The sequence below is a fragment of the Apis cerana genome, linkage group LG1 (assembly GCF_029169275.1).
Source record: "Apis cerana isolate GH-2021 linkage group LG1, AcerK_1.0, whole genome shotgun sequence".
Lineage (NCBI taxonomy): Eukaryota > Metazoa > Arthropoda > Insecta > Hymenoptera > Apidae > Apis > Apis cerana.
This window is the reverse complement of record NC_083852.1, coordinates 22353992-22369783: the sequence shown is the minus strand read 5'-3', so window position 1 is coordinate 22369783 and position 15792 is coordinate 22353992. Positions and strand designations below refer to the sequence as shown.

The following is a 15792-nucleotide window of genomic DNA, read 5'->3' as shown; positions in this document are numbered from 1 at the left end:
ATCTTCTGCAATTCTTTATTTTAAATATTTAAATTTTAGAAAACTCGAAATGTATATAGAAAAAGGAATAGGAATAACAAAGGAATAACAACATAATTATTTATTACAATTTGAATTAAATTATTTACCTCTTTTAAAACAAACTTATAATTTGTTTTAAAATAAAATGATTAAAATATAAACGTAAGCATATTCTTATTTATTTTAATTCAAAATTCAATTTAGGTAAAAGAACTTGTAATCATAATATTGATTTATATGACATAAAATAAAATTGCGATTATATTTTGATTTTTTTATAAAATTTATTTAATTAAATTATAATATTTTCTATCTTAAACTTTCTATAAAAATAATACGAAATTTCGCGGAATATCAAATCAATCTGCTATTGAAAAGAAAAATGGCGAACTAATGCTCGATGTTAGATGTATATAAAATTAAAAGTCAAATTAAGTGAATTATTGTGCAATGAGAATATATTTATATATAAATTTGGAAATTTAATGTAAAATTTGTTGAATAATTTTATATATAGTTATATATAATTATATGATAATTATAAGATAAATTTTTTATTATTTTATATTTTTTAATAACCACAATCAGGATATTAATACTGAATATTTATTACAGCATGAAATGAAAAATGATTTATATTTTTTATTATATTACAAACTGAAGAAAAAATTCGTATATTATAAATTCATATGATAAAAAAATGACAAATAATTTATGAATCATTACAAAGTATTTCTTTATATTATTTACAACTATATTATTTATAAATATTTGAATTGTATATATATATATATGTATGTAAGTTGTGTTATATTTAAAAGGATTAAGTATTATATAAAAAATAATATTAAACAATGAATTTATTGATTTTTTTATAACTTTCAGATTGATTTTCAGTTGTTTTCAAAAAAATTTTGCTTTGTAAAAATATTATTATAGAAAATGTCTATATTAGAAATGAATAATCTATCTAAAGATAAAGAAATAATAGAAAATTCTCAGCACTTTAAAGAGCGTGCAGAGCGAAATCGTCAAAAAGCATTACTTTTAAAAAAATCTAAGATAATTTCCCATCCTTACATAAAAAGGTATATTAAAATTAACTAATATCTTTGGCATATTAATATATAAAAAAATTAATATTTTTTAATAAAAATATTCAAATTTTAAAGTGAATGTAAAGATTCAACAAAAGGTACATGCTTAAAAATTCAAGGACAACATGTTATAGATAGTGGAGGAGGTTTTCTTATAGAAGAAAGTGATGAGTTAGAAGAACAAATGGTATAATAATTAAAAATATTTTAAAATTTATAGAATTAAAGTTTATATCTTATTTAGGAATTAATGGTTATTTTTATTAGCTAAAAATAACATCAGAACCTGCTCCTATTGTTGTTAATTTACCTCATTGTGAAGAATGTAAAAATGAATTTAAAGATTCATATCTTCTACAAACATTTGATATATCTGTATGTGATAAATGCAGGTACAAATATAAGTACAAATTAATAATTATTTTAAACTTTTAAAATATTATAAAATAATTTTTTTTCTAGGGATCCTAAGGGCAAGCACTCTTTAATTACAAAAACTGAAGCAAAACAAGAATATCTATTAAAAGATTGTGATTTTGATAAAAGAGAGCCTCCATTAAAATATATCACAAAAAAAAATCCCCATAATGTAAATTGGGGCGAAATGAAATTGTATTTGCAATTGCAAATAGAACAGAGAGCTTTAGAAGTATGGGGTTCTGAAGAAAAATTATTAAAGGAAAAAGAATTACGTGATGTTAAAAGAGAAGGAATTAAAATTAAAAAATTTAATAAGAAGGTAATAAACATATTTATACTAACAAAAGTACAAAATAATATTAATAATATTATAATATTATAATATAATATTAATAATATTAATAATATTAATAATATTATAATACAAACAACTGTTTGTTTTATAGATTAAACAATTAAGAATGCAAGTTAGAAGTTCTTTGTATGATAAAACATCAAAAGCATCTCATACACATGAATTTGGAGAAGATTTATATAATGAAGATAATGATACATATACACATAACTGCATTACTTGTGGATATGAAGAAACATATGAAAAAATGTAAATTTTATAGTAATAGTGAATTTTATAATATCTATTATTGGGTCATGTTTTTTTAAAAGTATAATTTTTTTATATTAAATAAATTTGTTTATTATTCAAATAGAACGTATACATTTGAAAAAAATTTTTCTTATTTATTTATTTATTATATCTTTTTTTTATTTAATTATAATTTAAATTTCTTTTTCATAATAAGAAAAATTTTATATATAATGTATATTTAATTTTTATATTATTAATTAAATAATTAAAAACAAAAAATAATTTAATTTGTATTTATATTTTAATATCATATATAGAATAATATATTTGTAAGACATATTTGGAAGATTAATTCTAATGATCAAAACAAACACAAGAGTTAGTATGTAAGGTTTAAAATTTATTTAAATTATGAGCAATTTAAGTTCGTATTAAATGAAATAAAGATGGTAAAGAAAACAGAGCTATCTTGTTGTATCTATATCTTGTTTAATATAAACTTTAATTGTTTATAATTTAATAAATTAATCTTGAACAACATTTTGATATACTAATTTTTGCTTATTTTAGCTTCTAGAATTAATCCTGCAAAAATGTTGCATAAATATATTTCTTTTTTAAGTAAAACAATTTGATTGTATTCAATATACTACATAATGTACAGTTTTCGATCATATTTTTTTTTTCACTATTATATAATAACCTAATTACAACTAAAAATTAATATTGCATAATATATAAAAATATGACTGTATAGGCAAAAAGAAATAATCTTTACATTATATTAATTTTATACAACCACAGTTAACATATTTCACTGTAAATTAAGAATATATATATTCCTTTACATTAAAAATATAATGTTCATAATATAAACTTGCAATATATTTGACTTATTTTTATATCTGATGCAATTTATATCATTATAATTTTTTTTAAGAATATCTTGTTTCATGTACATAAAAAAGTATTATTTATTAGAAATATTATGTACTATTATATGATACAAAGTAATCTACTAAAAGTTAAAAATAAACTTTTTTATGTATATGATTAATGTTAAGATTTTTCTAGGAGTCCCTTACAAACATTTTGTACAGGTTGTAAAAGATTTGGCACAGACAATTTAGTTCCTGTATATTTTTGAGGAACAGTCATCGCATTTGTTACAGTAGTCGATGATCTAAAATAAAATTATGATATGAATTTTATACTATATAAGAATATATATACATTTAATATTTAAATATTATTTATTTAATTTTTATACCTATTGTGCCGAAGATGACTTTTGACTAAATGACCAGCCGTAAGTGCAGCCATTAATGACAATTCACCGGCAAGTACCGTCGCACATACTATTCTAGCTAATCTGCTTGCATTTTCACCGGGTTCATCACTATGTGCACCTTTAACACCTAATATAGATAAACACGCGCCTTGTGCAGGAAGAATAGTTCCACCTCCAACAGTACCTATTTCTATGCTAGGCATTGTACAAGACACGTATAAATCTGAACCATCTGTTCCCCATGGTTCCATTAAAGTCATGCAATTACTACTTCCAACATTCTGTGCAGGATCTTGACCCGTAGCTATAAAGATTGCAGTTACAATATTTGCAGCATGTGCATTAAAGCCACCTATACTGCCAGCTATAGCAGATCCAATCATATTTTTACTTATATTCACATCAACTAAAGCATGAACAGATGTTTTTAACACATTTGTAACAATATCTGCAGGTACAACTGCTTCGCAAACCACACTTTTGCCTCTACCACAAACCCAATTTACTGCTGCTGGCTTTTTATCCGTGCAAAAATTACCGCTTAATGATAATATTTCCATATCAGGAAAATGTTCTTTCACTGTATTTAATGATTTTTCAGTTCCTTTAGATAACATATTCATTCCCATAGCATCACCAGTAGTTGCTACAAAACGAATAAATAAATGCCTGCCAGCAATACGTATATTAATCTTTGTTAAACGTGCAAATCTACTGGTTAAATTAAAACTATTTTTCATTTCTTTAAAATTATCAGGATCTTGCATCCATGCCATAGCTTCACTTGCTCTAACAATATTTGGAAATCTCACAACTGGTCCTCTAGTCATTCCATCAGCAACTACACGGCTTGTTACACCACATTTTAACAATGCTCTACTACCACGATTTGTAGATGCTACTAAACATCCTTCTGTCGTTGCCATTGGTACATAATACAATTCACCATCAAGTAATAATGGACCAGCAATTCCAAGTGGTACTGGTACATATCCCATGACATTTTCACAACAAGCTCCTAATACTTTACTATAATCGTAATCTTTATATGGCAAATTGGAAAGATAATCAAGGAAATTTCCAGCCTCTCCTATTATAAAACGCCTGATTTCTACACCCCGTTCCATATCACCGACTGCTTTTTCTAATTGATAAGCAGCTATATGATTGTTCTTTACCAACTGAATTACTTCTTCATCCGTTAATCCATTTGCACCAAGCTATAGATTTAAAAATTTAAAAATATTATAAATTGATTTGATATTATAAAATATTGTAAAAAATTGAAAAAAATATATAGATATTACTATTAAAAAATATATTATTAAAATATATATATATATTTATAATACTTCTATTTACCTCAGATTTGTATATTTTAAGACATTCTTCTACAGATCTGGGAATTCGTGAAAATAGATTTTTATCGTTTGATATATCTACAGTACATTGTTTTTCATCTATTTGTTCTTCTTTGCCATCAATCCAAGGTATAGAAATAGTTTGCATTTTAGCAAAAGATAATTTGAATGGCATTTTGGTGGTAAGAAAGGAAAAACTCATATCTTCATTTTCATTCTCTTTATCTTTTACATATTCAATTTCAAATTTTTTTTCTTTCACACATTCATTTTCAATCTTTTCTTCTGTATCATCTTCTACTTTGAATTGTAATTGTTTAGCAATATCTTCTTTATCTTCGAAGAAAATAAATTTAATTGCGAGTGCAAGAAGAAGGATCAATATTACAATATTATCTGCACTAACAGATAGCCAATTCATTAAATAACCTTTGACTTCAGATGAATCTTCAGTTTCATTATAAGAATTCACTATGACATGTGAATTCGTAGAAGATACTTTGCCCTCTACCGTATCTTCGCTTTCTTCACTTTTGAAACGACTGAAATAAATATTTTATATCAATGACTATCAATGACAAATTATATCAATGATATAATTTTTTAAATTTATAAATCATTAATTTTATTGTACCTTTTTATATATAATAATAATTTATATAAATTAATCTTATAAATTACGAATCGACTGATATTACTTTTATGTATTATTTCAAAGAAACTTGAATTTTTTATAAAGATAATAATTATCATCATTCTTAACTCGACACAGGAGTGTCATGTACTGTTTCCTTAACATCCAAAGGGATAAAGGAACCCAAACCTCAACAAGATACTATCTCTTTTTGCATAATTCATTGAATATGAATTAAATACTTATGAATTATTACATATTCATTGAATATGATTTAAATATACTTATGCTACTATGTAATAAGTTGAACCTGACCTGTGGAAGTTAAGAAGAAGGAAACTCAAATAAACTCAAGCAAAAAAAAATACACATCTTATGGAGCAGATTTGTGATAACTTTTTGTCAGTTTTTTTTCTATTGTTAGTTGTTATCTGATGTATAAAATATAAAGTTCATTTCAAGCGGAAACACGACTTATATATTATAAAAAACAGAAAATAAACACAAAAATGCAGTACCTGTTGGCATGTACTACAAATAGACCAGCGATCATGATTAATTTAACGCGTTCTACTACTGGATTTGGTTTTTGATCCTCCTCGTCTAATGGATGCATCATAAAAATTTTATCAGCACTTAATGGTTTCATTGTATTAGTTTCGCGAGAAAGCTGAAAAATAATATATATACATATTTATACATATATATATATATATTTATTCTAATAATTAATATAAAAATATAAAATTTACCTCAAGAATAAGTGATAAACATGCAGGATAAAATGTCATGAAAACAATATAATTTACAACAACTCCCAAGCAAGCGAAACTGCATAAAATTTCTAATCTTCTAACTCCAGATAAGGATCCTATGCTAATAAGTAAAGTTTCTACTAAAGTATCTAATGTAATAGTTGGCCCTAAAAGCGACATGCCACGAGCAATATTTGCTCGCACTTCCTCTTTGTTTCTGGAACTTAAAGCCAACTGTGCTAAAACAGCAGCCTTCGAAAGATCAATAATAAGCAAGAAAAAGAACAGTGCATCCCTGAAAAATAATAAATTTATTTAACGGAATAATATATAAATAATATATTTCTAGATTTCGAATAACTTACTTTAAATCGGAAATATCACTGCGTCCAAAATTTACTACACTAGATGTGAACACAACACTGGAAAATACAGTAAATAGGCCAGCAATACCTAACAAAATATTATATTTAAATGTTTTTACCAAATTTACAATTTTAATGATTAGATTTCATGTAAATTCGATAATTAATTGTCATCACGTATAAAATGAAATGCTATCGCTTTCCATAAAACTTTCTCTGACACTGAAAACTTTCACGCGTATCATGAAAAGATCCGGTTATATATATATATATATATATATATATATATATATATATATATATATATATATATATGGTTGGGCAATATCATCATACATTGTTTTTTAAATACATTTTGTAATTTCGATTTTTTAAAACTTTTATTTTTATTTGAATTAAATCACATAAATATATAACATTTCTCAGATAAATCTCTACGATTACTTACCTAAAATATATTTTGAACCCAATTTTTGCAAATTGCGAAATTGGTGATAAGTAAACAATATAGCTAAACATCGAATTATAGTCATGACTATAACATCAGCTGCATTTAGATCCTAAGAAATAATAATATATTATTTATATTATAAATCATTTCACATTTAAAAACTAAAAATATTTTTAATTTCAAAAGTTAAATGAAATTTTATTCAAAATCAACTTACATCGGAATTACATCTACCGGGTCCACAATGTGCAGTCAAAGGAACACTTGGATGTCCGTTTCCTGTCTCCATGTTCAGAATGCATGCCGTAAGTGTGAAGGTCGTCACAATGACTTCTAGGGGATGTCCAGCGCAAAACCGGCCGTGAATTTCAAAGAGACGCGTTAGCATATTTCTTTTTTCTGATAACTATTTATAATCTGAAAAATACATGAGAAAAGAATATTTTATTTGAATATTTTATTTTATACAATACTTCTTTAGCATGTTGTCCGTAAAAAAAATTAATTTCAAAAAATTAGTTACTCATTATATAAAATCGAAGTTTGTATAATTGACTTTATATAACTGTTATCTTATATAGCTATTAAAAAAAAAAATGAAATAAATTTGAAAAAAATGCTCTTCGTCTATCAAAAATATTCTATGAAATGAACAGGAAAAATTTCTGCTTTTTTAAAACGAAGAAAGCTAATAAAAATTAGAAACAAGGATATGAAGAAAATAAGTAAAAGAACAGCTATTATAAGCTTTTGTTACATGTCAATCATATTTCAATATACTCGTTATTTTGAATTACGCAATACAATCGAATATGAGTATATAATGAAATTAGATTTCATTTTATTAACGAAATTATTATTTCTTGTACCGTTTTCTCTTGTACTCGGATGTTCGAAAGTTCGATGCTGGAAAAAACTTAAGTAATGCAAAGTAAAGGTTAAGGTAACAAAAATCCTAATGTACAATAATTTGAATGTTATAAATAGACATATATCTATAAATATGAATAAAGCATGTTTGGTATCAAATAATTTAAAATAATCTTGGAACTGAAAAATCTTAAAAATGGAAATTGTAATAAAAAATGAATTTCTCTATATTCTAGATTTATACTATAAATATGAACAAAAAAGAAAAATAAATGTATAAAATAAAAAAAAAGTGATTCCAAATGATGACAAACATAAACCGGTAGAATAAAATATTTATCAAGGTCAGTAAGTTTTCAAGATTCCATAAGAATATTTCTATATATAATTCATTATTTTTTATTTTTATTTTTAATGAAAATACTATTTATTCCGTTAATTGACATTATGAAATTATTTTGAAATATAATAATATTATTTTAAAAAATATTAATCTCATAATTTCTTATATCTATAAATTTTCTTTTTATATTAAAAAGAAAAAAGAAAAAATTATAAGATTTCATATATTTCAACATTGTATGCAAAAGAAAAAAAACAATTTACAAATAATGATAAAATGAATTAAATATTTGTAAAAATTTCAATTATGATTTTAACATATAATATATTGTTATTATCAATGAAAATATTTTCTTCATTCTCTATTGGTATAATTAATATGACAATTATCCTGAAATATTATAGTACCAATATATATATTTGTATATTACATATAATTTTAATATTTTAAAAAACAGATTATAACGTTTAGTTCTAACATTTAATCAATACCTTAACTATTAAATATAAAAAAATTATACTATAATATAGTACTATTAGTATAATAATATACTAATATAATTATATTAATATATGCTTTCAAAAATCTTGCAATATAAACTTTAGAAAATTAAAAACAGGAAGAATGAATGAAATAATTTTTTATATTCACTATTATACGCTAATTCACTATTATACGCTATATATTTTATGTAGATTTTTTATAATAATTTATATATATATAAATATATATAATTTTATTATAATTAATACATTCAAATTATATATAATTTTATATATGTAATATACAATTTAAAAAACATATTCTAAAGAAAATTCATATATTCATTTTAGAAATAGGATCAAGGTATAAAAGGTATAAAGATTTAAAATGCATAACAAAAAACATACAATTCTATATATAATTATATATAATTTCTATATATTTCTATATATAATTTCTTATATAATTACTTATATTAATATCATGAATTAGTATTTTTTTATTACATTACTTTTATCAATAATATGTATTTTATAATATAAAATATATATATAATAAAAATATAATTATAATTATATTATAATATATTTTTTAATATAAAATATAGAACTTCGTAGTTAAAATTAATAAATGTAGTCATATATATATAAATCTAATCACATATCTTTAAATAAATTAAACAAAAAAAATAATAAACGAAAAGATCATTTTTTTTCAATTCATTTTTTGAACGTAGAATCATTATCTGATCGCTTATATCATAATTTCGAATACATTCCGTATATAAAATGTTTAAAATGTTTATTTAATTTTTTTTATTTTAAGAATCTTGTTATTGTTTTAAAAGAATTCTTACTAATAACCGTTTTCATATACCGTCTTCATAAAAGATCATCTTTTAAAAAAAAATATAGATATATTATTATTTAAAAATATTTGTAATTTTTTATATTACACGTAAAAAATAATAAATTTAAAATATCTATGCAGAGAAAAAATCTATTATTTTTTTCTTTTACAAATCTATTATTTATAAAAAAAAATGAAATAAATAGCAATACAAATTAAAAAAATAAATGAATTAACAAGACATATATAGATGGAAATTATTTTTAAAATAACACTAAGTATAAATTATATATTTATTATTGGGAAAAATAATTCTTTTTGCTATAAAAAACAATAGATTTATAATTTAAATTTAAAAATATATAAAATTTACGATGCGCACAAGATTATATTTAGCAAAATAAAAAATTTGAAAATCAAATATTTTTTTTATTCCTTTGACGGTATTTTTTATTACAATTTATTATTATTTACAATTTATAATTATTCAAAATTATTCACTTTCTTTAGATAAATTGATATAAAAAAAGATGAAGATAAGAAAAAATGTGAAAAATATTATTATTTATTCATGAAATAAATAGAAAATAGATAGAATATGAAAGATAGAGAACAATAAAAATAATAATAAAAATACTTCAACATATTAATTGTCTCTTAAAAAATTTTAATAACAATTACACATATACAATTTTCTGTCCTATTTTTTTTTTTTTTTTTTTATGAAAAATTTTATGATTATATTTGATGATTATAATTGTGCGTATTTCGTTAAATTTTTTTCTGTACTTCTCATACAAAACAAACAAAGGCTATTCTTTTTCAATGTATGATCTGCATTCTTAATAGAATATGAAAATTTCTAAGTTGTTATAAATATAAACTCTAGATATAATGTGCAATATTAATTCTTTTTAAATAAACTAGAAGATATATATATATATAATAGTTAATTATTAAAGAAATTTCAATCTCTTTAATAATCATTGTTAAAATCATTATTAATTATATACATATATAAAATCACATAATATATAATATTACATATCATATAAATAATTAAATTTCGTGAAAATAAAAATTAAATTAAAAAATCATATATAACATTTATTATAATTCAATTACTACTTATTATATATCATATAATATAATCCTTATATAAAATATATAAAATATATAATATAGTCCTTATTATATATTATATAATATAGTCCTCAATATAGTCCGTAATAATTATTATATAATATTGCTTATCTTTAAATAGAAATAAAATAAAATAAATGATTTTAAATAAAATAATAATATTTACATAAAAATAATTTAATCGTATTGATATAATTTATAAGTTAAAAATGGAGTTTTAATACTATCTTATTAACTCAATTAATTGTACTGCAGACAATAATAATGACAAATATGAATAACTGTACCTTGTTAAGGTACACTCAGTAACTCGATGAAACTCTTGATATATTGTGCATGTGGTCCTGTATAACATGTATATGTATTTCGTAGCACTTTTTCTTATTATTTTTTTTTATAACATTAATTAAAACAATAAAAAAAGAAAATAGCATATAATAAATTATTTACATGATTATGTTAATCTTATATCTTCAAAATAATCTTTATAAAAAATATTTTTTAATTAATTAAAATATCGAACGATTTGATTTCAAAAACTTTATTTTTTAAATGAAAAATTAATCTTTGAACTGTTAAAATTTAAAATCACATACAAAACGAGACTACCTACTTGACACTTTGAATTTAGGATAAAAAAAAAAGAAAAAGAAGGACAGTACTAACAGTACGGTGTTCGCCGACTGACAAAACTGTGCTTATGCTCGGATAGTCCGATCGACCCTACAGAACATGTTTCGACCACACTCGGCAATTTTCGTCTCCCTTCCTTTCACCTTTTATGCGCACGTGTCTTTATCCTCAGCTTTATCGTTTACCTGTTACTATCTAAAATTATAAATTTGTACAATAAAAAAGACATAAATTAAAACATTATTTTTCATAATAATCAAAATAAATAAAATGTTTGAATTTTGTATCTATTTATTTTTTATATGTGTGATTATGAATGTGATTGAATCATCTATATTATGCATATTTATTTTTATTATTTCTTTTATATTTACTTGATACATGTATATCTTTTATGTATACATATTTTATTGCCTTAGTGAATAAATGAGAGTTAAACTTTTTAAGTAAGCATACATAAGTAAGATAAGATTAATAAACTAATATTTATTTTATATCATATATTCATAGTTAATTCAAAACGATCCTTTAATGCAATAATGATCATTGATTAAATTTATATAAAAAAATTAATATAAATCTACAATGAAAATATTATTTATAAGAATTATACATACACACATATATTTTTCAATTTGACTTACAAATATTTCGAAACAAATATTAAAAAAAGATGATTTAATTTTCATATTTAAAAATTTAATTATATATGAAACATATTATGTATTAATCATTTAATAAATAACAAATTATAATTCATCAATTAACAAATGATACAATCGATTCAAATTTTAATAATTTTCGCAATTTATATAAATATTAAGAAACCAAAAAATATTATATTTTGTTTTTGAAATTATATGATAAAATATATATACAATTCTTTTAACTTTTTATATTAACAAAATATAATGTAAATTTTTTTATTAGATGAAATTATGAAATAACATGGAACAATGTAAATCGTTTAAACGTTTCATTTATTTAAAAAATATAGATAAAAATTTTAATGAATCTATATTAGAATTTTAATATCAATCCTAAATTAAAGACAATATAAAACATCTTGAGTTTTACAAAAAATATAAATATACATATAAATTATAATAATATTTTATATATATAAAATATATATAATATATATAAAATATCAATGTAAAAAAACCATATAAATTCATTTATATGAAAGATAAATAAAATTTTAATTGAAAATTTTATAAATGATTTTAAATAAAAACTATTTTTCTCAGAATTATTTTAAATACAGCAGATGTGCTCAGCTTTTTTAAGAAAGATGTCTTCTTTGTCAGAATTAAACTTCGTCATCTTAGTCAAATTTAGCATATTATATAATCATAATTATGATTGATACATAATTAATAATTATTATTTTAATTATGTTACAATATTTAACATACAAGTATGCTGCTGGTATAATCGAACAGAAGGTTCGATTATATTCTATATAAAAAAAAAATGGAAAACATAAAATAAAATTTATCATTTTAATTAATTATAATTAATTAATACTTTTAATAATAGCAAATTTAAAAAATTTTCAATTACTAAATTTAAATAAATAATTGATTATAATTAAATAATTATATTTCAATTACAAATGAAATAATGATAGATAATCATTTAAAAATATCAAAAAAATAGAATAAAATTTTAATATTTGAGTTCTTGTTTTTAAAAAAATCCATTAAATTATATGATCATAAAGTCATATAATCGGTGAATTTTCAAATTTATAAAATTTTCTCAAAAAATTTATTTTTAAATGAAAATTACTAATTTTTAAATGAAAAAAAATTGATTCTATATTTTTTGTATATTTTCATATGTATATAGAACTATCGATAGTGATTCATATTTAATCAAATGTGGAGTAATAAAGCTATCGATATTCATTCATATCTAATCGAAAAATAGCCAATTAGTTTAAAAATTTTTTATTTATTTTATTTAAATATTCCATATTTTCGACTTATTTTTTTTACATAAAATCTGTCCGTTTACATTTATTCTGTATTTATATTGTACATATAGTTTATTTTTAATTAAATGCGCAAAGTTTATTCTTTTTGAAAAAGCTTAGAGATTTAATATCATCATGTTGTAAATTACAATTGTTTGTCTATATTTTATAAATTTGAAAACATTTATTCATATCTCAATCATATTTTCAATAAATTAAAATTTTTTAATTAATTAAAAAAATAAATTGAAATTTAAAATTAAAAAATCAAGTATTTTAATAATAATATTTCTTTTTTTATCATATATGTACAATATTTATTGTTAATATCTAAATTATTTTCAATTGAGAAATTAAAAAAAATAATTAAATTATTATATAATTTATACATATAATTTAAATCAATACTTTAAATAAAAAAAATATTCATAATTATATAATTAAAAAATATAATCTATCTATTCATTTATTTATTTATATTATTAAGCTATTATATTTATTATTTATATTTATAAAATTTATATTATACAATTTCTATAATTCTATATACATTATATACTGATTGAGAATGCTATAAAAAAATATTATTAAAATATTTATGATCAATAAATTATATATAATATAAATTTTATATAAATAAGATTTTATATAAATAAATATATTATAATAAATAATTATAATAAATAATATTATAATGTATATTATAACATATTATTAGTAAATACTAATAAATATTTCACATAAATAATTGTTGATTTCATTGTTATGTTTATTTTTTTCTAAATACAGTTTTAATTTTATAAAATATTATGTAAATTATTGTAATTTTACATTATTTAAAAGATCACATGATATTCAAATATAAAATTATTGTAACATTGTATTTTTGTTTTTGCATTTCCACATAAATTTTAATTAATATATAAATTTTTATTATAAATTTTTGCAAAATGTATATAATTTAATTATAATTCAATATTTAAAATGTTTATAATATTAGTATTATAAATTAATATTTCATTTAAGAAGACTATAAATATATTATTACATAACTATCATATATATAAATAATCTGAAAGATCATAATCATTGTCATTATTATAATATAACAAAATTACCAATAAACAATAAGATTATTTTTTAAAATTAAATAACTAAATAAGCATAACCTAAAAAAAGCAAAAGTATTGAATGATCAACATACCGTAAAATTTGTCCGAAAATAAAACATATTTCACATAAATATTAACTACATAAAATTGATATGCTCACTATATCATTTTTTTAATCATAATTTTATATATTAATTAAAACATTTTATACGTTAATTTTACCTAAAATATAACACTTTGATGTATGAATTTTAACGACATCTACAAAATTTTTTTATAATTTAAAATAATTTTTATGATATTTTTATAATTTTTTTTTTTAATTCTAGGCAAAAAGAATATTAATTAAATTAAAAAATTTTTAAATATACTTTATATACAAAATAAATGTTAAAATATTTAGTTAGAATTTTATGCATTTTTTTGACAATATACAGCATTTTCTATATAAGTTAATTAAATCTATATCAATTCGTTTATATAAATTTTTACAAATTAGTTATGATTATTATATATATATCATAATATCTATATTTATATCTTTCTAAAAATAAAAAATTTTAATAAACTTAATAAACTGAATTTAATGAATATTTAATAACTAATGAAATTTTAATTAACTAAACATTAACATTATTGTCATTTTAATTTGTTTTTTGACTATCAGTAGAATATCTGGCATGATTCATCATAGATTCTACTCTATTGGCAGTTTCTCTTACAACATCAGAAATTTCATCTGGTAAATGATCTAAAGTAGGAATATGTGCAGAAAGTCTTTTATATACAGAATCTCTATTACTATCTTTTTTGTGTCTACGTTGTTCTTCGTACTTTAATTGTTGTTTAAGAAATATAGCATTTTTTATGAATTCTAAAGTATTTTCAAAACTCTTTTCAGCACCATACATTGTTTTAATAGCACTTACAGCATATTCTACATCATAACATCTACCTAAAAGTTGCTGTTGAAGAGCAAGTACTTCAACTCTTTTCTCCACCATTGGAGGCAATGCTTTTCTTACATGTTCTTGTAATCTATAAAATGCAAGAGATGGTTCATTTGCAACTATATGCATATTTTCAGATATACGTTCAGTCGCTAAAATTAAAAAAATAAATATACCAGTATTAGTCAAAATGTAATAATAAAAGTGTTAATAATAAATATGATATAGAATTCTAACCTTTCTTAACTTTTGTCTCCAATTCTTGATCTGGTTGATATACTTTTGCAGTCATATTTATAATTATCATAAAATATTGAATTAATATTAAATTTTATTATTACAAAATAAAAAAATTTATAAATATTATATAAAATCTTAAAATTAAATTTAATTAATTAATAAAAAATTAGTTTTGTATTTTATAATATATTTTGAATATTAAAC

At 20.3% G+C, this 15792-nt stretch overlaps 3 protein-coding genes and 1 long non-coding RNA gene across 11 annotated transcripts; 2 read left to right on the top strand and 2 right to left on the bottom strand.

Annotated features, from left to right (window-relative positions):
• The first annotated feature begins 372 nt into the window (after positions 1–372).
• On the top strand, positions 373–3008 carry LOC108001994 (DNA repair protein complementing XP-A cells homolog). Of its 2 annotated transcripts, none has more exons than XM_062086077.1 (7): positions 373–508; positions 637–815; positions 907–1109; positions 1194–1305; positions 1386–1510; positions 1581–1857; positions 1985–3008. In XM_062086077.1, the coding sequence occupies exons 3-7, from the start codon at positions 964–966 to the stop codon at positions 2144–2146; spliced, it is 822 nt and encodes a 273-aa protein (XP_061942061.1). In that variant the 5' UTR covers positions 373–508; positions 637–815; positions 907–963; the 3' UTR covers positions 2147–3008. The 2 variants fall into 2 exon arrangements, with proteins under 2 accessions (XP_061942061.1, XP_061942056.1); XM_062086072.1 differs by having other exon boundaries at positions 637–819.
• Positions 2210–14632, bottom strand: LOC108002157 (3-hydroxy-3-methylglutaryl-coenzyme A reductase). Of its 7 annotated transcripts, none has more exons than XM_062085963.1 (11): positions 14491–14632; positions 11123–11500; positions 10960–11016; positions 7202–7401; positions 6982–7093; positions 6534–6621; positions 6166–6463; positions 5932–6083; positions 4781–5321; positions 3398–4638; positions 2210–3310 (listed from the first exon to the last, which is right to left on the bottom strand). In XM_062085963.1, exons 4-11 carry the CDS (start codon positions 7370–7372, stop codon positions 3187–3189), a joined length of 2727 nt encoding a protein of 908 aa, XP_061941947.1. In that variant the 5' UTR covers positions 7373–7401; positions 10960–11016; positions 11123–11500; positions 14491–14632; the 3' UTR covers positions 2210–3186. The 7 variants fall into 7 exon arrangements, with proteins under 7 accessions (XP_061941947.1, XP_028524686.1, XP_061941949.1 ...); XM_028668885.2 differs by having other exon boundaries at positions 11286–11500; XM_062085965.1 differs by having other exon boundaries at positions 11339–11500.
• LOC114578082 (uncharacterized) lies at positions 7640–8199 on the top strand. Its single transcript, XR_003698696.2, has 2 exons — positions 7640–7927; positions 8091–8199. It is a non-coding gene; the product is annotated as an uncharacterized LOC114578082 (long non-coding RNA).
• LOC108002000 (BLOC-1-related complex subunit 8 homolog) lies at positions 14032–15728 on the bottom strand. The gene is made up of 2 exons (XM_017063345.3): positions 15586–15728; positions 14032–15500 (listed from the first exon to the last, which is right to left on the bottom strand). Exons 1-2 carry the CDS (start codon positions 15653–15655, stop codon positions 15043–15045), a joined length of 528 nt encoding a protein of 175 aa, XP_016918834.1. The 5' UTR covers positions 15656–15728; the 3' UTR covers positions 14032–15042.
• Between the last annotated feature and the right edge of the window lie 64 nt (positions 15729–15792).

What these genes read in the sequence shown, in the direction of transcription:
- LOC108001994 (XM_062086077.1), top strand. Translation starts at nt 964, where the DNA reads ATGTCTATATTAGAAATGAATAATCTATCTAAAGATAAAGAAATAATA. An exon ending in ATGAGTTAGAAGAACAAATG is followed by an intron (nt 1,306 to 1,385) that starts GTATAATAATTA and finishes TATTTTTATTAG; the next exon opens with CTAAAAATAACATCAGAACC. An exon ending in TCTGTATGTGATAAATGCAG is followed by an intron (nt 1,511 to 1,580) that starts GTACAAATATAA and finishes TTTTTTTTCTAG; the next exon opens with GGATCCTAAGGGCAAGCACT.
- LOC108002157 (XM_062085963.1), bottom strand. Translation starts at nt 7,372, where the DNA reads ATGCTAACGCGTCTCTTTGAAATTCACGGCCGGTTTTGCGCTGGACAT. An exon ending in GGGTTCAAAATATATTTTAG is followed by an intron (nt 6,622 to 6,981) that starts GTAAGTAATCGT and finishes ATATTTTGTTAG; the next exon opens with GTATTGCTGGCCTATTTACT. An exon ending in AGTGATATTTCCGATTTAAA is followed by an intron (nt 6,464 to 6,533) that starts GTAAGTTATTCG and finishes ATTATTTTTCAG; the next exon opens with GGATGCACTGTTCTTTTTCT.
- LOC108002000 (XM_017063345.3), bottom strand. Translation starts at nt 15,655, where the DNA reads ATGATAATTATAAATATGACTGCAAAAGTATATCAACCAGATCAAGAA. An exon ending in GGAGACAAAAGTTAAGAAAG is followed by an intron (nt 15,501 to 15,585) that starts GTTAGAATTCTA and finishes TTTTAATTTTAG; the next exon opens with CGACTGAACGTATATCTGAA.